Genomic DNA, 24,951 nt, shown 5'->3' on the forward strand with positions numbered 1-24,951 from the left:
AGATGACTGAGGAAAACACAACTGGTTGAATTCTCTGTCCATCATGACAGGGTCATATTACTTCACTCTGGCCTTAATCTTCAAATTGTTCTTATGCTCAAATATGAAGCAAAAACAACTCTGGAGAGCAGGACTCGATGTACTAGCTAAAGAAGTAATAAAATAACCAACATGTATTTCTACTTACATTTCTTCCAAGGAGTGGCAGCCCTTAAAACTTGGGAGGTCCTTTATATTGTTATAAGACAAGTCCCTTCAAAACAGAAAATGGGAGGAGGATGCTTAGTTTAACTCTGTTCTACCTGAAACATCTCATTGCTTGCAACCAAGTGGATTGGCAGGAAAAAAAAACTTTTTAAAGAGGGAATTAAAAGCATCATCTGTGGAGACAGCTGCCCTGACCAGTCCTGTTGTGCACTTCAGCTATACATGTTACATACATACATCAACAAGTAACAGAAATAAGGCTATTTTAAACTCTGTAAAACATTGATTGATTGCCTTACACTTCATTCTTGTAACCTTGTTAAAAGCTACTTTTCTATCTCCCCCATCAACTCTCTGAATTAGGTGAACAAAATTATCATTGACTTTCCTGAAATATTCAACAAGTAATGTAAAGTGAGCAAGCATAGAAAAAACAATCAACTGAAAACTCTATTTGGCAAACATTAACAACTGAAATTAGTGTTCTGCAATTGAAATGTAAGGGAGAAATAGGCTGTACCTCTGTAGTAGCTTCAACAGCTCATGCGATCCCTCCCAAACAACAGTTCTGATCCTATAGGCACTGCTTTTAGCTCTATGTCTGGATACACGCATACCAAAAATCATACTGTACAGATTTCCTGAATTCTGAGAACTGTAATCTAAAAAGGTTTATTGATAAGCTGGCTTTTTAGGATGAACTGGATGGAGGGTATGTGATGCAGGAATTTGTTGCAAATTTTGATTTAGGGTACTGGTACCTCCCAGAATTTTCTGTGAAACTATGCAGCAAAAAAGGGAGACTAGAAACTTGCAAACAACCCTTCAAGTTCTGTTCAAAAGATAAGCGGGAATTTCAAAATAAATCATGCATCATCATCCTCCTTCATCCCAATTTTTCTCCTGTAAAATGAAAGGTATTTTACTCCTCCATGTCTCACAAAGTGCTGTTGTTCCCTTTTTTTGTGTGCATCCTTTGTATACATGGCTTTGGCCCCCTAATGATTTCGTTTTCCAGTTTGTTCTTTTGCATTTATTTTCAGCACACCTTGCTTCTTCTTCTTCTGTTTTGCCTTTGCATTACTAGCTGAGCAAAACCTTTTCTTTAATTTAGCTCTACATCAAAACATTTTGATCAAGATGAGAATAGGAGCACAATGTGTACACTTACAAAGTTCGTAGCATCTTTTGCTCTTGGCACAAATTAACAGGAATACTGTTTATCTTGGTCCCTGTTAGAGTTCTAGGAAAAAAAATATATATATATATATAAATATTTGTATTGTTGATGGTATAACAAAACTAGCATACATAGGAACGGAAGATGGTGTCTTAGCTGTCAGGTGCTAGATTCACCAACAAAGACATTTAGTGAGAGGAAGAGAACACATGTCCAAGATGCTCTCCAGACCCACTAAATCGCATTTCAATCATTTCACATGGGACAAACCCAAGAAATCATTGGAAATTATTTCTGCAGAATATACTTACAGGCTCTCCAGATTAATGGTTCCTGTCAAATTAGGAAACCACTGCACCATACTGGCACCCCGAATGACCCTAAAAAAAATCCCCACAAAAATTAGCTGTAAATTATTATGCAAATGAACTGTGACATGCAGTCTTGCTATCAGGTATATATTTTCACTAAGCAGACATTCTAACATCCTTATTATTTCTGCTTTATTGAAATTTTACACATGAAGATATTCTTCTAAGTGCTTCTTACACTAATAATTTGTTTAATAAATTCCTTCTGTTAGCAATTAACTGGAACTAATCACATTGGAAAGCATCATATCAAAACACATAGGAAAAAGGCCTAAACTCTCTGGTAGTTTGTAGCTCAAAGCTGGAACTCCATTTTGCTTACTCCTCACCCCCAGAACTGGTATTGTTTGAGAGCATGCACGCACTAACCTGCAAAATATTCTCACAATGTACACCCCTGTTCAAAAAACACCCAGGACATACTGGAGTTTGTTTAGGTAAGAACCTGAGCATTCGGCCTGAGGTTATGTCTTACGCAAGGTGATGAAGATTAAAAAAAAAAAAAAAACACACAACAATGTTGTAAAGCATATTTAGCAGAGCTTATGAAACTGGATGTTCCCAACCAAAACAATGCTTGTTAAAGCTAACTGCTGAAAAAAATTACACATTAAGAGGTAGAGGCAGTTGGGAAATGCAGTTATTTTGAGCTCTTAGCCACAACATTTCATATCAAATTATTGTACTATTTAGTTGAGGTGATACTTACAGGGAATGCAAATCTGACAGATTCTGAAACGCCGAGTTTCCCACAAAAGACAAAGGATTATCATACAAATGTCTGGGAAATGAAAAACATGTTTAAATCACTGTTCTTACAGTCACAGTCTGCTACAGACTAAAAATAGAAGCATGAAAATTACTTACATCGTTCTTAGAAGGGGGTTTCCTGCAAATGCACCATCAGGAATTATGGAAATGTAGTTACTGTGAAATGCCCTAAAGATATTAGCAAAGAAAACCCACATTTAGAAATATACCGCCAGTAGATTCAACCAACAGTCATCTTCTTTGTGTGGATACACTACACCTATTCAACTCCTAATCCTGCCAAAAGTTGGGTTGTAGTTAAATTGGAGTATGTAGGAGCAAGTTTGAAGGCATAATTTCTGTCTACTCCATTTCAGCTATACTGAAAATATTTCAGTAGGAAGAAAATATTCTGTGTAAAACATGACCTTATGCTTTCTCTCTTCTCTTCCCTTTTTAAGGAGGGAGCAAGGAAAACATGCACAATCAGTGAATATATAATTCTGCTATGGGAGGCCAAAACCAGCTCATGATTAAGATCTATGCTAATGGTACTCCTGAATAAATTCCTTGGTTATATAACTCCAAAATCATTTTCAATAGGTTCCCTCTGTAGCTGTTGATTATATTTTCCTTTAATTACAGCATCGCTTAGCATAACTTGATCTGATCTAGGCTGCTGCATAATCAGATGAGCATTCTTAAATCTGGGAATTTCTTTTCTCTTTTTATTTACAGAAAGGATAAAGAAAACAGTTTAAAAGTGATAATAGTTAATACTCACAACTCTTTTAGACTTGGGAGCGCTTTTATGGCTTCAGGGAACTCTACCATGTTGTTATAATTTAAATCCCTAGAAGAAACAAAGCCGAAAAGTTAGAAAATACTTATCATGGTTATGAACCAAAATCTTTTTTATTTTAGACAATTCAGTGAAAGTAAGAACTTTCAGAACATCTTTAACTAGACTACTGAATAACTTGATTTTAAACTTAGATTCAGTATTCTGATGTTTTACCTACTTTATAACCAGCTAATAACTTATGACATTTTTTACAGCAAAGCTCAGTATTTTTCAGTACCTCACGGATTTCTCTTCAAATGAATTTACAGGACAATGAACTAAAATTTCAAAGTAACAATGACAAAAAAAAAAAGTAGGCATACGATTACTCTTTATTAGCTTACTCTGACAACTTTTCTCTCTGGTTTTATAAAATAAATAGCAAATAAGCCATTAGGCAATAGCAGACCTTGTAGCAAAACCAATTCTAAATATTAAAGAGAAGCATAGGTAAAGCCCATCACATCACGCTGAATCAGTGCATGTCAATAATACAGGCATGGACAGTTGACCTGTCACTATTCTAGCATTCTAATTATGTCAGGACCTGCTATAAACTTCTGCAGAAAGGATTGCTTATGAGAAACAAAACCATTTCTAGAGTCTCACATCAGCTGCATGCATTTACATAGTACCTGGTTATTATTACTTAATTTAATAACTGAAGGCTCCAGGAGAATAACAAGGTAGTTGGAGTAAGCAACGTTCCTGGACTCCTCCAAACTCCTGATGTTAACAAAGGTTGTCAGTGGCTTTAGCATGTCCTTGCCCTCCTTCATTAATTTTAATTATTTAGCATTCTCTTAAGCATAACTAAAGGCACCGCTGAAGGAAACACTGCTTACTAGACATTCATTGAGCGAGCTGAAGGGAAACAGGGAGTGCAACTCAAGCAGCTGAAGGCCATTCCTCTCCTAGGAGGTCGAAAAGAGCCCAGACCCTGTCTTGACAGGCCACTATAGAAAAGTGGTGCTCGGGTACGTATAAATTGTCAGCAAGGACTACAGACCCGAGGCAAGGGGAAAGTGGTGCGGGTGCACCTGCATCTCCTATTTCTGTCACAAGGAATGCAACGCTCAATGTTTCAGATAAAGCAGTCTATCAGTTTAACATTTGCCAGTATTTGAAGTGAACTCATGTCAGTCTCGAGAGGCTGGGAACCCAGGAGCTGAGGATCAGTTTAGGAGCTGCTAGGACACTTGAGATAGAGAGTTTCTTTGGCAGGCAGTGGTGCCCATCCGGTACGAGAGGACGAGCAATGGAGAAACAGCCCACTGGGGCCCTCTGAGAAACCTCCTATTGACACACAACAGTTTTGACAGCGTATTTTAAATATGTTTAATCCCACGGTAAATCTGAGAAACAAATATTTGTCCCTTATCACATACAGGGCCACTCAAACACTTCTGATATATCCAGCTGACTCAGTGGAGTGCTATGCAAAGATACACCAGCTAGATCAGGACCAAGAACGTTAGAGCCACATCATCCTGCATGACATTTCACCCAGGCTAATATTTACCCGCTTCTCAACAGAGTTAATTAGTTTTGGTGGAGCACTGCACTGATATTAGCCTTCACTTCCGAAATCTGAGCTGGACGTTAAGTGTTAGAGGTATGTGTTGTGCTGCACACATGCCTTGTTTGCAAAGTCTTCACCATAAAGTAAGCTCAATTAAGCTGTGAATGAGACAAATGACACTGAACAAAGAATTACTTTAAGAAGCATACTTACAAGGTTTCAAGGTTGTCTAATCCATCAAAACAGTGTTTTCCTATAGTTTTTATTTTATTATTATGAAGATGTCTAAAAAAGAACAAAAGAATGGGGATGAGTGAATAATTTCACATAAATTAACAAATTAGTAGATTATTCTATGAAATCAAGACAGTTAAATGGTTTAGAAAAAACATTTCATGGGATGGGTAATGCAGCAAAACGTCTTACACTTCAAGACAGAAATATCTCATCCTCATACGGGAACAGAATAGATGGCCTGCAGTCAAAACAACCTATTTTAAACCTTTACTCACTATCCAGAAGTGCAATTAAACATGATTTAAACATATAAATCCAAATATGATATCAGGATATCCGGGAACCTCACTACCCATAGCACTTTTGACTTTCTGGTCAAAACTTTTCATGGTCGAGTATCCATGATAACAACTTGCACTGGTGGTATAGGCTGCGACTAGACAACTGAGCTAAAACACAGCCAAATACCATTTTCAGGCCATCCTAGATAAATCGAAGCTCTAACCGGGGACAATCCAAGTGACTCGTGAAGCAAAGTACGAAATACTCACAGAACAACAAGACTTGACAGGTTTGTAAATGCATAGTCAGGAATGTGCGTTATTTTGTTAAGGGCCAGCGTCAACGCCTGCAGAGAGGGGAGGTTGCTGAGCGGATGAATGGGGACTTCTGTCAGACTGTTGTCATCCAGCCAGAGGTGACGCAACTGCACCAGGCCCTCAAAACTGTCCTTTGGTACAGCTGTGATGTGATTCGCATCTAAACGCCTAGATTGAAACAGAAAGAGTTTGCATGGTAAAGCCACAAACCGCAAAGCAGTAAAAAGGCAGATTCAAGCCCTATTATTCCTGAACATTTTTTAAACACGTTTTACTGAAATATTTTAATACTGCTAAGTTTGAAAGTTTACTGAAGTGACGCGTGAACACTCTTTCAAGTCACGTGAAGAACCCATAAAAGAAAGCTTCATAAAAATGTCTTCTTGGACGTTTTTAATAAAACATTTCAACAAATTCATATGCTTACAATGAGCTTACCCAAGTCAATTGGTAACTACAGAAGTCTCCTCCCCACAAACCCTCCAGCTCCTGTAGGTACCTCACTGGAACAAGACGTTGAAAGGTGCTTGATATCGTACCACAGATTGCAGAGAGTTACTCCTTTGAACGATTATCCCTGTACCTCCCTTGTCATAGTGCTGTACCCTGTCATACGTATTGTCTCGGGGGACTGCTACACACCTTAAGTGACTAAAGGAAAGCAATTATCAAATGCAGCTCTTGAACAAAGTCAGTTATGAACCATGTCGGCAAATGAAACATTACACCATCAGCCAAAACAGAGAAATATCTTTCAGTTTGAGAGCTGATCCCTTCTGTCACGCTCCACAAAAAATGCAAACCAGAACACTAGCACGGGTAAGTGTTGGACATTATTGCCTTCACATTTTTTCCCTAAATTAACTCTGATTGCAAATATTAGTGGAAGCAACAGATGTAGAAAATGGCTTTGCTGCCTTTCCAAAAGAGCTGCAGCACATGTATGACAATTAGCCCCGTTACAACTACTCGCTCACGTATGCTCTCGTGTTTCACAGCTTCTTCAGGTTTCAAAGCATCAAAAAAACAACAACAAAAAGAACTCCACACCTGGAAGAACTCCACACTCCTCCACCTTGGAGGGCAAAGGCAGGTCCTCAGCCTGGGCTCCAGCTGTGAACCCTCACGATAGAGGTGCAGGTGCTACTCACAGCCCCGCCATGAATCCTCATCCACGCAGTACTCTGCGCTCCCTGTCCGATGCCTGGCTTTGGCAGTGACAACAGAAACTCTTATGCAAAAATACGTGTGCTTTTCCCTCGTGCAACATGCTCTGAATCAACTCGCTTTTTCATCTTCCTATTTCAGCAGCGCGGTGACTTGGATAGCATCACTGGCAGCCACAGCAGGCAGAAGGTACAGACAGGGCCTGGTTTGGGTTTGCCCATGCTTTGCTACAAAACCAGCTGTGTCAGCGACAAAAATGGAAAAACATCCAGAGTAAAAGCTTACATTTGGGTGTACACGGACAGAAGCCCCACAAATGGGCAGCTGCGAGGGATGACCCAGGAAGAAGCAAAAAACATTAATAAAGCACTATTTTTCCTGAGTGGAGGAGATGAAAGGCAAGCAATGATAACCCACAAGATGGAAAAAGAAAACAAACAAACAAAAAAGATAACAAAAATAATTATTAAAAAAAAAACAGAAAGAAAACTAACAAATTGAGTCTGCGTAGGGCTAAGAGTGACTGGCATTCTGTCTTCTACAGGTCAACACAGAGCTGAAACCTGGTGACTTCACTGCAAACGTGGAAGAAAACACCTTGCATAACTACCTTGAGACGACTGGCGCACCAGTTGTGTTATGTATGCTGCTGTCTGGGGAGACAAAACTCGTATGCACTCCATTAACGCTGATGCTTATTATGATACAAACCAGCACAGCACAGGTTGGGAGTTATATTAAGCACGCACTGCGTTTCTGAAGCCATGATCAGACATGCTCTTGAAAATCTAGCCGGATCAGTTTAAGAAGTCATTGCCTGCAGCCATTCATCCTGGCCCTCTCGGCAGGCGCAGGATGGCCCAGGTGACTGCTCCACGTTTGTCCCTGTGCACGGTCACCACGGCTCCAGTAATCACCAGGGGGCTTCTGGGCTCTCTCCTCTTACACCGTGTACAAGAGCAGATGAAGAGCAGCCAGCCCAGCTCACTGTACTCTACTGGGAAGGCAGAAAGGGCCAAGAGAAGGGGAGGTGTTTCTGTGTTTCTGCACATTGCTCCACCTGCAGTCAGCTGGAAACACCTCGTTTCAGCCTAGCGTACAGCACTGCGCATACCTGTGAGGATACATTTTATTGCATCTAAATCCACCTTGAACAATTAAGATGTTAAAATTTTGGGTTTACCAAAGTGGTCAGCATTAGCCTAATTATTTTCTCTCCGAAATGTAAAATACACGGTGAATTCAAAGAAAGAAGAAAAGCTTGATCATACAGTCTTAAGAAATCTCCACATAATATCCATAAGGCATTAATGCCCTTCGTCTACTTCTGTGAAAGAGGGTCTTGCTGTTGTGCTGTACATGGTTTGAACATTCCCAGTTATTTGGAGAAACGTCAGCACCTCAATTTCCATATAATAACAAGTCAAGAAATGCAAAAAAATTAAGCAACAAATACACTGATATAAGCAGGAATTTACAAAACTGCAGCCAAAGGGCTCTTTCCTAAGACGAGGGAGGTGCCATTACCTCTAAAGCTATGTATCAAAGAGCTAACTCCTATGGTTCATATATTGGCATCTCCTTATCAGTTGCCCCATGGTCTGACAGGTGTGTACACAATTCTGTTTGAATGCTTTTAGCGTGCTTCAAGACTGGAACATTTCAGAGAAATTAAATGTCTGGTGATAATTAAAAAAAAGGGGGGGGGAGCAGGTAGAGAAAAAAAGCCTGGGGCTCTGCTGCAGAAAAAAAAAATATAGAAATTACCTGTCTTTCTTCTCCCTCCTGAATTCACACACCTCCCTGAAGATCAAAAGAATTATTTTCCAGTGGAATAAATATATCCGAGTCTTCTCTTCAACTGATTTTTCTATTATTATTTTTGTAAGAGAAGCAACACACCCCGAGAGGCAGGCGGCGCTTAGTCCCTGTCACTACCTGTCTCTGCCTATGCTTGTACTTCCACTGTGCTCCTTACTAAATTCCACTTTTCCAAGAAGATTTGGGCAAAAACACGCAAAACAACCACACAAGCAGACAACAACAACAAAACCCAGAGAAATCCCAGGCCTGGGTCTGTCCCTCCGGCCACCCACCAGAGGCGGGTGACAGAAGGATGGACACACAGGGCCAGGGAGGTCACCGAGGTGCTCCCCTGGTCAGGACCTTGGCCCTGCTCTTAGCCCCATCCCGAACCCACGTAACTCCACATCGGGGTCGTACGCTGATGGCTCTCCACAGCCCTTCATTCTCTGATTTTCATCTTCTGCCCCCAGCAGTAAAACCGAGGGGGGAGAGGCAAAACAGGCACCATTCCCATGGAGCAGGAGAGCGGGTGGAAGACAGAAAGGGCATTTTTCTTGCTCTCTGTGGCTTCTTGGCATAGTCTAACCAAGAGCAATGTCTGAACCGAGCTGGAAGTAATTACTGATGCCAAATCATAAAGCCCTAGTTAAGCAGGCAGACGGGACAGCATGCTGTGATGGGTTGTGTCCCCCCAACTCCTGTTACGTAGCAGCTGCCCGCTCTGCGAGTCTGAAGAGCACTGTGTCGGCCCCAGCTTCTCCCAAAAACCATCGGACATCTCAACAAAATAGCTGAAAATGGCAGTTTTGCATAGCGCTTTTGTTGAGCTGCATTTACAGCTTTAGAGGGAAAACCTGGGATTCATAAAGGTAACAGGACCAAGTATAACATCAAAAGAACAAATTGGTATTACTAGGGGTACACAAAACATAATCTATTGGAGCTCGATTTCTATTATTAGTTATCAGACCTCAAGATTTATTTTTAATTCAGCCATTTTTGTCACGTTCACAGTTTGTGTTCCTTCATTCCTCTTGGTGTACAATTCTAACTTTCCCCCCAGTAAAATTCAAGCTTATCTATGTTAATTCCACTGCGGAAATCACAGCTGTTATGCTTCTGCATTACGTGGCATGCACACAACGGTGTACTTCATGAAACAACTGAAAAGCAAAACCAGAATATTTGACAGCTTCCATAAAATCGTGCAATTCAGCACGACACCTTTTCTTTCCGATGGGATGAGAGTATTCACTGGCACTAATAGCTAACAAAGTACAAGAACTCTTCTTTGCTGTTTAGACCGACCTTTAACAAAGTCTGTCCCTTTCCACTGTTTTTAAGGATGTTCTATGTTCTTGAAATCAGCTTGCAGCATATACTTGAATTCCTTCATCTTTCAAAAGCTGCTCCAGTTCCAGCTGCCCCATAAGCACTGACTTGTGAGAGGCCTTCAAATTTTAGTCTCTACATTCAGAGTTGACCTTCTGACCCGTCATCTTCATTTTTATTCCCTGTCGGGTTTGTGCCCTCACACAAATTCCAACAAGTGCACAAGAAGAAAGAGCAGGAGCACGACAAAAGCCTATACATTCAGCGAGCCTATACATCTCACGCGTGTTTTTAACATATTGTTAGAACAGGTAAAGAACAAAGCAAAAGAAATATCTACAAACAATTAACTTCACATTAAGGAAACCGTAAAACTAATAAGAACTCCTACCTTAATTCAAATGAATATGAGTTCCAAAGTCTAACTAACACCTAAGCGAGTGTGTGCACATGAATTATATGAGCACACGTAACATTACCATTCTGAGTCCAGTATATATATCTTAAATTTTCTTAAAAACTCTGTGCTGAAAGCCTCAGGCCAGGCTTGCCAGGAGCATGCTGGTGTGTGCAGAGCACAGACAGTTTGGGGGCAGATAGCTGGGAGGCACAATGGCATGCCATGCAGCTTTCTGAATACGTTACAGTGGAAGAGAGACGCCTCCTACATGCAGTCTTAGCAATACTTTTTAGAAATTTACTTGCACTGCATCTCGTGACCCCTCATGCCTTTTATTGATATTTGCCTGGGAAGAGGAGACTGTCAGATTTATTTCTGGTTTCTGTCACAGCTTCGCTGCTTGCCACGCTAGCACTCACCTGCAACCACACGCAGCAGTCTGGGTTTCAGTGACGGAGAAATTGTAACAGCCTCGTACTAATAGCAAGAGTTGAACATTCATGTTAATAAAAGGAAAATCACTCCTGACTCTTGTGTAAAACCACTTCTGCTCAATGGCAATCGTTAAAGAACTTTGCTCTTTAAAGTGCTCCTTCAAAAACCACAAAGAAATCACTCAAATAACACTGGAGTTGATTTTTAGGTTTTGAAGTTGAGTACTGATAAGCCTAATACATCGGAAACTCCGCTACAATGTAAGGCAGTGAACCTGCCGTGTTAACAGAGGTACTTTAACATACTTAGTTCGTTTGCTCACTGTATCAAACAGCTGCTCTCTGCACCTTGTGCATTGTGAACATCAGTACAAGGATTTGCTCTATTTGAAGACAAATTTACAGCAGCTCTCAGAAACAAATGCTACATGCCAAAGGTATTTCAATCACCAGTATTGATTTGCCAGCACGTATAGTTCTCCCACTGAAATGCTTCACATGGTACCGATCAGAGATTGCATCGAGTTTGCTGCCAATTGCCCATAGAAGATTCAGCTGATCTTTACTTATATGCTGTGTAAAGGAGAAGAAAAACAACCGATAACAGAAGAGTGATAACTTCCACCACTCCAGGTAAGTTTCTGATGCGTTCTGTTTCTAAATCATTCGTTGATTGTTACTTAACCATTAGCAGTCCCTTAAAAAAGCCTGGACAGTGAAAAAAATAAGATACAAAATGCCCAGAGGTTCCTGAGGTTCACAAGAAATACCCATGCCTTACATACAAGAAAATCAGAGGAGCTCCCAAAAGGTGCACAGAGCACAGAAAAATGTTTTGTTTTGTTTTTGTCCTACAGCAAGTATGCAAAGTTTCCAAAGCAGTATATTTTAACTTCTGCATATTAAAAGATCTTTCAGCACAACCAAACGTGCTGAGGAGAGCTCTTGAAGTTCCCTCACTCAAAAAAAAAAAAAAAAAAAAAAAAAAAGCAAGGGAGAAAAGCACATTCAGCACGTTTGTTTTTAACCTGCAAAAACAATGTAAAGTGTGCGCAGATTTCTCCCTTTCCCATTCTGGTGTTGGGAGTTTAACTCTTCAGCTGACAACAGACACACCTGAAGGTTGGTTCCTTTTATCACTTTAGCAACAACAAAGAAGGAAAATGAAAAACCGCCAGAGAAAACCCATTCAAAGCCGATTCATTCAAAAAAAAAAATCTGCAACTGCTGAAGGAGCATGCATCATCTGAGACAGGATGCTAGCTAACTTCATCTAGTTATTGCTGTTAATCAACATCTTCTACAGTCTCCCACTGAAGATTACCCTTACAGATATCCCTGGTCCTTCAAAATTTGGTAATCCAGTAACACAAGATTATCAACAGCCTTTTTTTTTTTTTTTCCCAGAAATAAGCTGAACCATGCATTTTATTTTTAATATAAAGCAGGATTTGTGTGGTCCTCTCCAAATTCACGGATCTTCCCTTGTGACACCTGTCAATGTGCTTTGATTTGTATGTGTTACATTACTAAAAATCGTTGTCACCATTGCGAACTACCACTTGAAGCTGTGTGTTTTAATTACGGTACTAGCAGAATGTTTCTAGAAGTGATTTGTGGGTTTTGCTGTTGTTTGTTGTCTATACAGGAAGATAAGGGATCCTTCCATGAGAGCCAGACAGCCACAGACGGACTGGATGCTAGAGATGCGAGGTTACAGCAGCCATGTGCTACAGCGCATTTAAAATGTGGTCAAAATACGCCTCCCTCCATCCTCTGTTCCCACCCTCTTACTGTACACCTTCGCCCTGAGAAGCAAGGTGCCACTCTCATTTCCTTCCGTCCCGCAGCAGGACCCCAGCCTTCAGCTCTCAGCTCCTCCCCGGCAGGGCCACGCCACTCGGAGCTGGCTGGGTACCGTGGATGCTCACGGCCGGCCCGGCGCACGTGGACGCGGACCTGCAGCTCGGGTGAACGCCCACACACGGAGCAAGGCAGGAGCTACCAGAGCCGAGTGCGGCACTGGCACCGTCCCAGCACCACCGTTTGGGAATCTGGAACAGCAGCGAGGCTGCGGTGCTTTGAACTGGTCCTGGAGAGCGCTCCAACATTCCCCGCGCGCGGGCGTGTGCGCACATGTGCGGGGCCAACAGCTCCGCGCTTCCCCGGCTGCGATTACAAGACGTGGTCTCTGACGGGTTGGTGGCCATTGACGAGCTTTCAGAAATGACTCACGGGTTTGATGGCAAGTACCTGACAACAGCAGCAGCAATCCGTTTTCTGAGTTCAGATGGGATACAGTTCCTTTTTCCAAAGCACCTGATTTTTTTCATTGCCTTTTTTTTTTTTTTAAATGCAATAATTTCAGTATTCATCACACTCAGGTGTGTACAAGAAAATCCTGTGTTATGACAAAAAAATTCAGTTTATCTGTGTTTCTGGGGGTGAATTAGAGGAATCGTGGAAATTGCTGTAGCTTAAGGAACCATTTCTGGGTTAAATCCCAGGATAAGCAGTATTACCAACAAAAAGTTACGGCAGTCCAACACACACCTTACACTAAAGCACTGAAACAAGTGACCCTCTGAAGCTATTTCCCAGTCCTTTCAGTATCTGCACACACCATCACAGCGGCACACCACCTTGCTGCCCCTCTCCGTGTGACCCTCGGAGGTAAATCTCTCCAACACCATTCCCAGACTTAAACAGTGCAGGATGCTGCGTCGTTACCTTGTAGTAACAAAAATACACTGTCAGTGCTTGGCAGTATTGCTTCCGCGTGTAGCTCCTTACTCGTCAGCTTTCTCTGCTCCCCAAAGCTGCAGACACAAGCAGCTGGCGGCTCCCATCCCAGCAGTGCAGTCCCACGGTCCCAGTTTCTGCCCACAGGTATCGCTGCATCGCACAATGTAAGAGCTTATCTTGCCAGATAAGCTATTCTGAGGTGCTAAGAAGTGAGTTTTCCACTCACCAGAACTCTTCCTTTCGGTAAAATTTCACTTTCATAAATAATAACTCTTTTCTAACTCTCTTTAGGAGGCCAGAGCTGGGAAAACATCCAATATAAACAGAAAATAAAGAGCTGTCATTTAGTACTCTGAACCACACTGGCTACTCTCCAGCTATAGTATAAACACTAGGAATCATGAAGCTCCTGTAACCATCTCATTTATTTCAACCCAGGTATGTTTACTGGGCTCATTAACGCACACAATGTGGCAACTGCCTTCCTACGCAGCCGGGACTTGGAGCACACTGAGACTGAAACGAGACGGGGTTCTCTGGGAGCTGCAAACCAAGCTCAGATTATCAATATACTATGAAGTTTCATGAACAGGCAAATTGTGTCTTCACCGAGAAAAAATCCCCCTAAAGCCACCTTTAGAGCAAACTGGGCAACTGCCAAAAGTCAGTCAGTTAAGCGATGTTTAAACTTGCAGTTTTTGGACTGAGATTATATATAAAAGAGGTAGAAGCACATATTCTGCAACAAGTTATTTGTTTTAGAAGGTCAGAGCAGCTCAGGAGCTTTAAATCCATTTTTGACACATTCTTTCCAAAAGCTTTTGTTTGTTTGTTTGCTTTTGGGTTTATTTATTTATTTATTTATTTTTACTAAATAAAGCAGTATGCTGGCATTCAGGTTTCCATGCTCACCCAAAATTCGGAGGACCAGTCCAATATTCTTTTGCCAGAAGGTGCTGTCTGTATTAGCAGGGGATCTGCCTAACTATTTTGCAATTTTTACAAGTGACAGAAGAAATTGAAAGTTTTCCTCAAACACGACAATGACAGAAATGCATTCTGGTGAAGTTTACTGAGCACACAGGAAAAGTGCTTCACATTTCCCACTACGCTTTTCTCAAAAGAGGAGAAAACTCTTTGACTTTCTGACACTGATAGTCAATGACTTCCAGACTGGATTGTTCCACTGTATTTCTCACAGTAATTCTTGAAAACACAATCTGGTTTTCCTCAGAAAAAGAAACAAACAAACATCTAGCTACTTATTAATCCTATTTCCTCCTTTTGGACCTTCCTAAAATTGATAGTTTATCGTTTGTCAACGAACACCGAAGCTCCCAGAACAGCAAACATCACCACACTTGGAATTGTGGCTTCATGTTTCACTATCAATGACACTGTATCACATTATTATACCATTTCTATTATTTGGTATTGCATAATCAGTGATTTAAATAAAAAAAAAAAATCTGCTTTTTTGAACAACTTGTTTCTAATCATATCCAAGCATAATAATTTCAGAAGCGAGAGAGAAATGATGGCTTTATCATTTTCCTCTTAACTTTGACCTTTTTCTCTTGCCCATAAAATTACCAAACCAACGACTGGAGATTAAATATTTTGAACTTCAAATACAGAACAAACGTTACTGCAAATAAGCAGAGACAAAAGCATATTCATCGAAAATTAAATGGATTATTTTTAGAAAACAAGTATTTACTGAAGCAGCAGTTTCTTCTTTGGCACCTCAGAAGCGCTGGAAGCAAGGAGGGAGGCATTTTGCTTCTTTAGAAATCTTACTACAGGGTTATTCATACCATGTCATCTGGAGGGGTTACATTACGATGCACAACCTCCGCACCAAGCAGACTGCAACCCTAAGATGAGCAGCAGCAGCCCCCATGGCATGCATTACACATTGTCCCGCTCCTGCTCCGCCGTGGGATAACCTGCAGCCAGTCTCACAGTGCCCTGTGCAGCTTCTTGGGGTTTCTCGAGATGGAAAAGGCGGGAATACAGGAGCAACCATGAGAACGTGGTGGCCAAGATCCAAGCTCAGGGAATGCAGAAAGCACCTTTGCAAGAGTTGCACAACTACTCCGTAATCTGATGCAACACAAAGAAATAGGATCTTGGCCAGAAACCTGAGTTTTGGCACAGAGGGAACAGATAATCTGCCCTCTCTCTGTAGGTAAGCAGAAAGGAGGAAAAATTTTGAAACCCTTCCCCCCTCCGCCTCCTCATCAGTGATAAGTATCTACCACCTAGAGAGCTGTAGCTAGCTATTAAGGTCTGATTAAAATGCTTTATAAAACATAATAAGCCATGAGATAGCATAAGCACATACGAAATACCTTATGAGCAACTAGCAATAATGGCTGAGGCGTTTGTAACTGTCTATGTGATTTCAACACCTTCCAGTAAAACCAATACTATGCATGTCTCAAGCAATGCTCCTTCCCAGAAACCCCTTTTCCTCCTCCAGATACAAAAGACTCGGGCATGATTCATTTTTGCACAATGTTTTAAAATTGCTTAAACACCTTAGGACATGCATAAGAATGATAAATACTTAACTGCACCACCTCTACATTTATAGAGCAATCATGTACCCAGGTTTGGGTTTTGAAAGAGTTTGGGTCCGGATCACCCCAAGGACAATGAATACAATATCTTGTGAACTTGGAAATCTTTGCCTTAGCTGAAACAGCAATATCAGAAAGTCCAGATGCGTTATTACATAAATGATTATACCTCAGGAGTTTACAGAATGAAGCAAATTTGTACAAAGTGACCAAAAGTGGAACTTGAAGAACAATGCAAGAAGAAAAGCAAAGTAAGAAAACTTACAAGGACTGTAAACCACTTAATCCTCTGATGGCCTCATTAGGTACTGTCTTCAGCTGATTGTTCTGTAGGGTTCTGTAAAAATTTCCAGTGTGTTAGTGTAGTAGACTTTGACAATCATCTTTATACAAACAGCAGAGCCCATGGCTCATGGTGCACATAAAAGCACGTGCGATTATCAAGACAACATACCAAAAGACAACGATGAAACAAGAAAATGGTTTACTTGAGCTGCATTTGCAACTCGTTAATGTTACTAAATTGCAGAGAAGAAGCTTCTGACATAATACACTGAAATTCCCAAGAACTCACTGAAGAGGCCAAACAGTTTAATGCTAGTACAAATTTGCTAAAATGAATGACATTTCATTATTTTCTTGCGAAATCATCCCATACATGCTACAAAATACACAAACCTCTAATTTTTCTTAAAGCCGCATCAATACACAATGCGTTAGCGATCTAATTTACAAAGTTTATTCACAACAAAGCACCTCTGGGCACAACATTAAAAAGATACAGAACAAAACTAGAGCCAAGCGGACTTAAGTTATGCTGTAGGTTTAGAATTTCTTTTATGGACACCATAGCATGGCATGATGAGTACTTTCATATGAAGAGAATTTAAATAATTAAGATTCTCACACATTATGAAATATTATTAGGTTTTGGTGCATATTAGGGTAACTGTAATTGGACATGTAAGGTTGCCTGTTAATTAATATCTAAACACCAATTTTTTCAGGAACTGCGAGAATTTCAGGCTTCTCCAGAGTTGAGTATCCCGACGGAGATACCTCCAAGGGCCTTCATATTGTGTGTTCAATTCACAAAACATCTTTGCAGATCAGCAGTTCCCTAATCTGCATCCTGCTTATGCTGTCTATGCTACTTTCTTTAAAACCTCAAAGTCCTTTGTCATTACGTTATTTAAATACCTGTTTAATTAACTATCTATTACCCTACCAGCAATTGGAAATATTTACATCTGCATAAATGCTACAATTTCTGGGTAGAGGTTTCGAAAACCCCAAAGAGCATAAAGCTCTTTTTATCCTTAGCTATGGAAAAGTAGTTGAACTTTTTTTTTTACAACAGTAAGTCATTTTCACCTAAAGCAGCATGAAACTCTCAGAATGACTCCTATCTCCGGTAGGGTACGGTGCAAAGTTCAACCGGTATCATAAATCTCTGTAAGCACTAGCACTACCTGATGCAATAAGATGTGGGGGTGGAGAACAACAAAAAAAGCCTTATATGCCCTTTTTAGGATTTTTCCTTCTTAGGATTCCTCTGCTACAACCTATACATCTGGAAAAAAAAAATCAGTGTTCTAACTGGTTGTAGTAATTTCTGTTTAGGCTTTATATAAAATGTAGGAACTCTGTAAATTTTTTTTGTGGGGATGGGGACGGGACACAATACAGAAAGGCAGGAAAAGAAATCTCAAGTCAGCCCATCAGTAAAAAGGCTGACTATGCAATAAGAAAGCATACAGCTAGCTATGAAGCTCTAAAACCCGATTACTTACAGAACTTTGAGTTCTTTCAACCCAGACAAGGCCTTCGGATGGATAAAAGAAAGGTCATTGCCAGCCAGTCGCCTGGAAAAAAATTGTAATAATAATTTTAGTCATAAAATACAGTTCTTCTACAATCATCTAACAAGACAAATCACCAACACAAGAAATCTTGCACACAACGAGGTATTTTGCATCCACTTATGCTATATTTATGATCTTCCAAGTTTGTATCAGTTGCTTCAGTCATTATACGCTTCTCACAACCGGGATACACTCAGCCTCATGGATAAACATGCTAGAAAAAAAAAAAAAAAAAGCACTACAGAACAATAAAGAATCTCTTTATGGTACTAGGTTTGAGAAAAGTTCATTTCCCACTATCAGTGCAATTCCTCAGGCTTTCAGCATTGCTTCAGTGAAACACATGCTCTGATATACATGTGGTTTTAATCTATGCAGCAGTTTCTGAAGAAACTGCAGTGAAGTAAAAATAGTTAGATGCTAAGGAGAGGGAGGGAGAAGTTTGTACTGGAGTCTCAAATGTGAACGGTACTCCCAGGCAGGCTGTACATCTACAGCGTTGACAGCTGACAGAAAGCCTGCCAACATCACCAAGACAATTGTCTTGGTCATCTTTCACTTTGTTGTCAGCTCTTTGGATATTTTTTTCAGAAAGAAAACTGCTTTGGGAAGCGAGGAAGAAGGAAGGGAACACCATCCTCAGCAGTAATCCCACTGCCTCCAACCGAGGCTGCTTTCAGCCTTGGACTGCGGGATGCTAACACAACCCAACTGGGAAAATAACAGGGAGACAGGCAGCAATCCATACCGGAGGCACCGCAGAAGACAAAGCAGGAACATCAGCCCCAACAGCTGCTTTCCAGCAGCTCCTCCCATCCCCCTTTCCGTTTTTTGACGACCTTTTTGCCCGCATCCCAACCAGCAGACCCCGTGTAGTCCAACCTTTGCTAAGCAGCAGATAGCTGTGACACGAGGTGTATGTGTTAGGGGTAAGGACAATGCAGAACACCTGGTGATCAGTAGCTGCCAAAAGGTGCCATCACTTCAGGCCAACTCTTTGCTTTTGGACTTGGTTTCATATCCAAACTAAGCAAAATCCATGTTGGAAGAGGCTGTGTAATGAAATCAGCTGGTGGGATGCCACGTATGACGCAGCGTTCAGAACTGAGAAGCAGGATGGGTGCTTCAAAGGGCATCCCGACACGCCACTGCTACCGGGAACTGAAGTGTGACCACCACGCTAGGAGAAAATATCATTTCCAACAGGAAAATAAGGAAATGAAGTAGCATCATCTGAAGTATCAGCTTAACAAAACAACGCGATTACATTTTATCTTGCTCTCTAACTACACAGCAGCGATCACCCAGAGCATTTGATCCCGATCGCCATCTGCTCATAGCAGAATTAATGGCTTAATCAAATGCTGCCTAATAGAGAGCATTACAGCTATGTTTATCAAACCCATTCGTCAAAGGCAGACAATTTCATTTGTGAGTAAAGGGAGAAGAGGATTGCTCACGGTGTACAGGATGGTAGCTGAAGATCCTACTCTCTTTTAGAGAACTTGCTTTTAGTTTCCAGCATTCCCATGCACACCCCAATCGCCATAGCTTTAGCTCCAACATCATCACAAGCATGCTTAAAGCTCATCACCTGCTGTTTACAAATCACCGTAATAATAAAAAAAATAGAGAGCTGACTGCTAGGAAAAGCTCGTGTGGCTTGTATATAACTGGGCAGCCCTGAACCAGAAGAAAAGGAGAAACAACACACACTTATTCTTGAAATGCCCCATCTGCAAAGAACCTCGGGACTTGGGAGTTGTGATATGATTTTCCAAATACTTTGAATTTTTAATAGGAATGAAAAATTCCAGATGGCAACTAAGTATCTGCCTCCCCAAATTCATTTTGTTGCCAGTAGGTACCCCAAATCAATTTTTTTACACCTCAAAGGAGGGGTGGGGAGAAAAATGCTCCAGGATTCATGGCTTTTGTTTTAACATTTTCCTGAGAAGGTCACTGTAAACTAAAAGAAATAGATTAAACATGCTGGGTCTCTACACCAGTAATTTTGGCAGAGATCTGCAGAACACATGTTTGTTTTAAAAAGCATTTGAAACATCAAAATAGAAATCCTGAAATCAAGAGAAATTTAACTGAGGCTTCAGCACTGAATTATTTTGGCACTGAAATAACAGTGGATGCTGATTACCTAACACGTGCTTCAAAACGCAGCAGTCCTGATGAATGTTTGTCAAGCAGCTCTGGTTCCAGCTCTGCTGAGGTTTCCAGTTAAATGGGTTGGTGTGTGACATATCAGGCATCTGCTGTAATTTCTTCCTCCCAGAGAGGCTCAGGATTATGATTTGTTTTAGAAAGCTAAACTAAAGCCAGTTGAACAACCTTCCCCCAGCCTCACCAAGTGTCACTCACTGAGTGTCCCTAACACAATTTACAGAGCACTGGAAACAAAATACAACCGAGCCAAAGCAAGGCTTGCGTGACTTCAAATAGCAAGACTCAGCCTACCTCAAGGCAACTCCTGTTTATTCAGCCTTTTGCAACCAACCAGCAGAAAAAAAAACTGCAATCCAATACATTTCCGTTTCTGCTCCATCTGGCAGCCTTCCAGGAAACAGGATACAACTAGCCAAGTGTGCAAAGGCTTTACTAATCAGTTTGCCAAATATACATTTATCATTCGTGTCCTAGCCTTGGGGAGCGGAGCTGCTCGTTAGGAGGTTGGAGCTGCAGCTCTCCACGAGGCAAGGACGAATGAGTTGGACGCCGCCCTCAGCACGCAGCAGCTGGGTGGGTGGAGGGATTTCTCTTTGCATAATCAGCTTCATTTTAAGGGGAGAAAAGAGCAAATAATGGCACGTAACGTAGCACATATACAGCATGTGCATTGAAATGTCACTGAAATAGCACAGTTGGGTTTTCCACGTACCTCCTTACAGCATGTCTGAAAAATAGATACATTCAGAGTTTAAAGTATAATTTTTTTATATATTCAGACACACATCGAAATAAAGCACCTCTGTTTCTCTCTCACGAAAACATGGGGTAAGCGGGCTGAGGAAGATCCCAGCATTACCAAGGCTCAGAAGCCCAGCAAGACAGAAGCAAGAGGAACCTCTTCCCAGCAGCCTGCTTGAGCCCAGTCCTGGACACTTCCTCACCACAGTGGGACACCTCCGAGCTGCTCCGAGGTGACACCTGAAGGCAGCCCTACATCTACACTGTCAGGAACTGAGAACCCATCCTTTTCTTCCTTTTGAATGGAAGCAGACTGAGAGAGTGAGGCTGGAAGTCGGCCAGCCTGACTACAGACTAAGTCACATCAACGTTAGAGAGATCTTTCTCCAAAAGGCCTAGGCCTATAAAATAGGTCTGCCTACACAGACAGACAGTAAAAATGTAATTTAATAGACTACTGTTGGGATAAAATTCTTGCAATTTTGGACACAACCAAAAGGACAAAACTGATTTCAGTGTATTCGCATAACAGAGTAAGCAGGACATATGGAGGGCAAAATCCCTCTGCTATCCTGTCATTACTGGTAGGAGACCAATACACTCTAATCATTATTTTAAGTGGCACAGTAAACGATCTCCAGATGTAGAGGACACCTTGTTGTTACTACAGAAATCGGGATACAATCTGGCTGGGGAATAGTCTTCCACGGTATCTCGTTCCCAGAGTACACAGCAAGCATCACTTCTTGCAATCAAACTGTTCTGAAGGCAGCAAAGACTTTTTTTTCCTCTGTTTTGGGAAATGAAGAGTTCTGCAATGAACTCTGGCAACCCTGCTGCATGGTAACTGAGCCAAGGCAATCACTCATGTCACTCCAGAATCAGGGAGGATGTCCCACGGATGCATCTTTGGCCACCACAATTAAAACCACCACTCTCATCATGACAGGATGCAACACACGCATCTTGGAAACCTCTCTGTTTGTCTTTCATCCCAGATGGTGCTGAACCTGAGTTACTTGAGCAAAGAATATGTCTCCTCCCGTCCTTCTGAAAACCTCTCTATCTCATACACACACACTGGGAGAGAGAGAGAGGTTTTTCCTTTTTTTTTTTTTTTTTTTTTAATTTAGTTCAGGTTGTTGTTTTTTTTTTTCCACCTTTGTGTGCTCTTAACTACCTGGCAGTCTGTCTGCCATAATAATACATAGGCTACTCTTTCCATGCATCAACTGTAATCTGGCTTTCTCAACTGAAAATTCCTATGTTGACAAGCTTTACGTGTCATAAGAAATCACAAGCTTTATTATTTTTCTTAGCTGCTTTCTAGTGAGACCCAAGACTCCTGTTCAAGGTCCAGTCAACCTTTCAGAGTGTCTGCCACTGGTTCTCTGCCTGCTCCCCGTCTCCTTTTAATTCTCCAACTTTTAGCTACATCCTTTCATCCTACAGGAAAACATTTAGTTGCTTCCCCACTCACACTTTTGCAATTTCTTTACATTTACATAGCCACTTTGGAATGGAATTCAGTTTTTTCTTAAGTGCAAAGAATCGATAAAACGTATGATTATCTGCTTTTTTAAAGCCACACAGAAAAGGCAGAGGATGACGATTTTACACTCACCTTCTAACTTCAACAAGCGAAAAGCGCTGGAGATCCATAGTTACATGCTGCAATTTATTCCTAAAGGCTTGAGTTTTACAAAAGAGGTACAGACATTTGTAGGAAAATATCAAAGGCTCCCTGCTTCTCCCGTGCAGCAATCCCCTGAGAGGGCACACGCCTGTGCAGACAGCTCCTGCCTGTCCTCGGCAGCTGCAGAAGGGGGCATGCCTTTAAGTGGAAGCAGTATTGCTGGACTAAACTTCACTCTGCCTATCTGTGAGAAGCAAACGGCCCCTTTGGGACTTCTGTCAGCTGCAGCCTGCTGCACTGCTGTGAAGCAAATCAATAACCTACAGATTACTCCAATTCTTCCGTGCCAGTTTAGCATAACTTAATGGATACTTTATTCTGCTTCTGGTAATGGAAAATGCACTCATCCTCATCTCCTTTTCTTGCACTGGTTTCTTTATTCTACAGCCTCAACCGTTACTTATAGAACTCTAATTACATATGCCAAGACTCATCAGGAACCAAAAAAGGAGGTCTACAACTACAACCAGCACTGAAACTGCACCCGCTCCATCAGGCTGAGTAGGCACTTCCCATCCTGAGACTTGTTCACGTCTCCAGTTGTCTATAAACTATAGTGAACTCCAAGGTAAGAGTTTGTTTTCCAAATGCATTCCTGATCTGAAATTTAAAACGACAAAGTAAACTAAACCGATCAAAAGAAAGTCTACAGCCTCTCCATAATTTCTAACGCTACATATTCGGCAAGAGTCACTAGCACCTACTGCAAGACAAAACGTGGTTGTGTGATGCTCCTTTTCAAGGACTATCCCAGAATATTTATAGTGATATTATTTTCTTGTTAATGGGAAAATTATTGATATTGAAAAAAGCGAGCACTTTCCTCGATGCAAAATGAGGTGTCATTAATTTGCGAGATACCGCCTACAAATTGAATGATGCCTAGTATTTGGGCAAGGCCTCCTTGAAGTGGTGACCATCAGGGGCCGTGCACTTAAGGAAATACATATAACCTAAAACAATTATTATACAATATGAGCAGTTGAAGCAAGTTGCCACAATACTCCCAATTGGCATTCACCAGAAAAAAAAAAAAAAAAAAAAAAAAAAAACAGAAATTTGCAGAAATTTTCTAAAAATAAAATTGGTAACAACTATTCTGCAGTCATAATGACAAGTTGTTACAGTAAACAACTTTAATTTCTCCCACCTTGAAAGCAGAATTCAAAATAAAATACATCTTCTCCCTAACTATCTTTGCATGTCTTGCATTGTCATGATAACTAACCTTCCTTTGCTGTACTATAGGCCCGCTAAACCTTTCCCTGGACAGCTACCCCAAAGCACTAGGGTGGGTCTGTACATGCTATCTATGTTCTGCCGCTCTGGATTTCTATGTTTCTTTGAGCCCAAACTGGCACTGTTACAGATGCCATCATGGTTACAGAAGGAGCTACCTGAGACAAACATCCCACATTCCTCACCACGATAGCCAAACTTAAATAAGCCAGCACTGGAGAGGAGAGAGATGACTTTTTGGGGATATTTTCTTATTTCTTCTTGTTGGTTCCAAAAGACATGTCTGAGCACTAACTTCTTTTTGCTGTGGATGCTGAGAGATCAGGAGCACCTGGCTGTGCTACGGGAATGGCTTCCACAGCGGTGGGCCAGCTGCTGAGCAGGGTCTCTGATGTTCTCAGAGGACTTGTGGTTGACAGCTCCAATTCAGAGGACTCAGACTCTCCAAGCTGGATGTGTGGATTTGAAACCAGCATCATCACAGGCCATGCGATGTACACAGGCCCTCTGCTGCCTGCGTGGATCAGCACATGGTCTGCTACACTGAGCTGACAGAAGCTCTTCCAGCACCAACACACTCCTTCATAGCTATAAATACACGTCACTTACCAAGTCTGTAAAGCAGAAACACAGATATCAAGGCAACCAAGATATGCTTTCACCAGCTAGGATGCAGCTCTTGAAACAACTACAGCTTTGCACTTCTGGCAGGTACTGCTATTCGGATGCTCGGGTTTCCAAGATCATGAAATTCTTTGACAATTAGACATGAGAAGGTGAAAACAAGAGGTCAGTTGAGACAGTAAATCCTCAAAGCTGCTTTATTCTGTCCATACAGCCTGTATCTCGCCCTGACATTTATTGATTTTCCAGGCATGGGATCATTTGAACGACCACGCATCCAGCAAGTGACACTGCAAAGTGGGGAAGTGGATTCAATCAACATATTTTTTGTACCTAAATCTAACATTTTTCTAACCACTTCAGATGCATACTGGGTAAACACAATACCTAGGTTTTGTAGGCACCTCTGCAACTGGGGAGGCCTGG

General features: G+C 41.3%; 1 protein-coding gene across 2 annotated transcripts in view; it reads right to left on the bottom strand.

Moving 5' to 3' along the window:
* Positions 1-24,951, bottom strand: part of LGR4 (leucine rich repeat containing G protein-coupled receptor 4) — a 73,401-nt gene that overhangs the window by 10,874 nt on the left and 37,576 nt on the right. For both annotated transcript variants that reach the window (XM_068685004.1, XM_068685003.1), the window contains exons 3-12: positions 17,973-18,044; positions 16,445-16,516; positions 5,663-5,878; positions 5,088-5,159; positions 3,293-3,361; positions 2,626-2,697; positions 2,468-2,539; positions 1,699-1,767; positions 1,379-1,450; positions 188-253 (exon numbers count right to left, since the gene is read on the bottom strand). In XM_068685004.1, the coding sequence (XP_068541105.1) occupies positions 188-253; positions 1,379-1,450; positions 1,699-1,767; positions 2,468-2,539; positions 2,626-2,697; positions 3,293-3,361; positions 5,088-5,159; positions 5,663-5,878; positions 16,445-16,516; positions 17,973-18,044 (852 nt within the window). The remainder of the gene's footprint in view (positions 1-187; positions 254-1,378; positions 1,451-1,698; positions 1,768-2,467; positions 2,540-2,625; positions 2,698-3,292; positions 3,362-5,087; positions 5,160-5,662; positions 5,879-16,444; positions 16,517-17,972; positions 18,045-24,951) is intronic.

This window comes from Anas acuta, chromosome 5 (assembly GCF_963932015.1).
Source record: "Anas acuta chromosome 5, bAnaAcu1.1, whole genome shotgun sequence".
Lineage (NCBI taxonomy): Eukaryota > Metazoa > Chordata > Aves > Anseriformes > Anatidae > Anas > Anas acuta.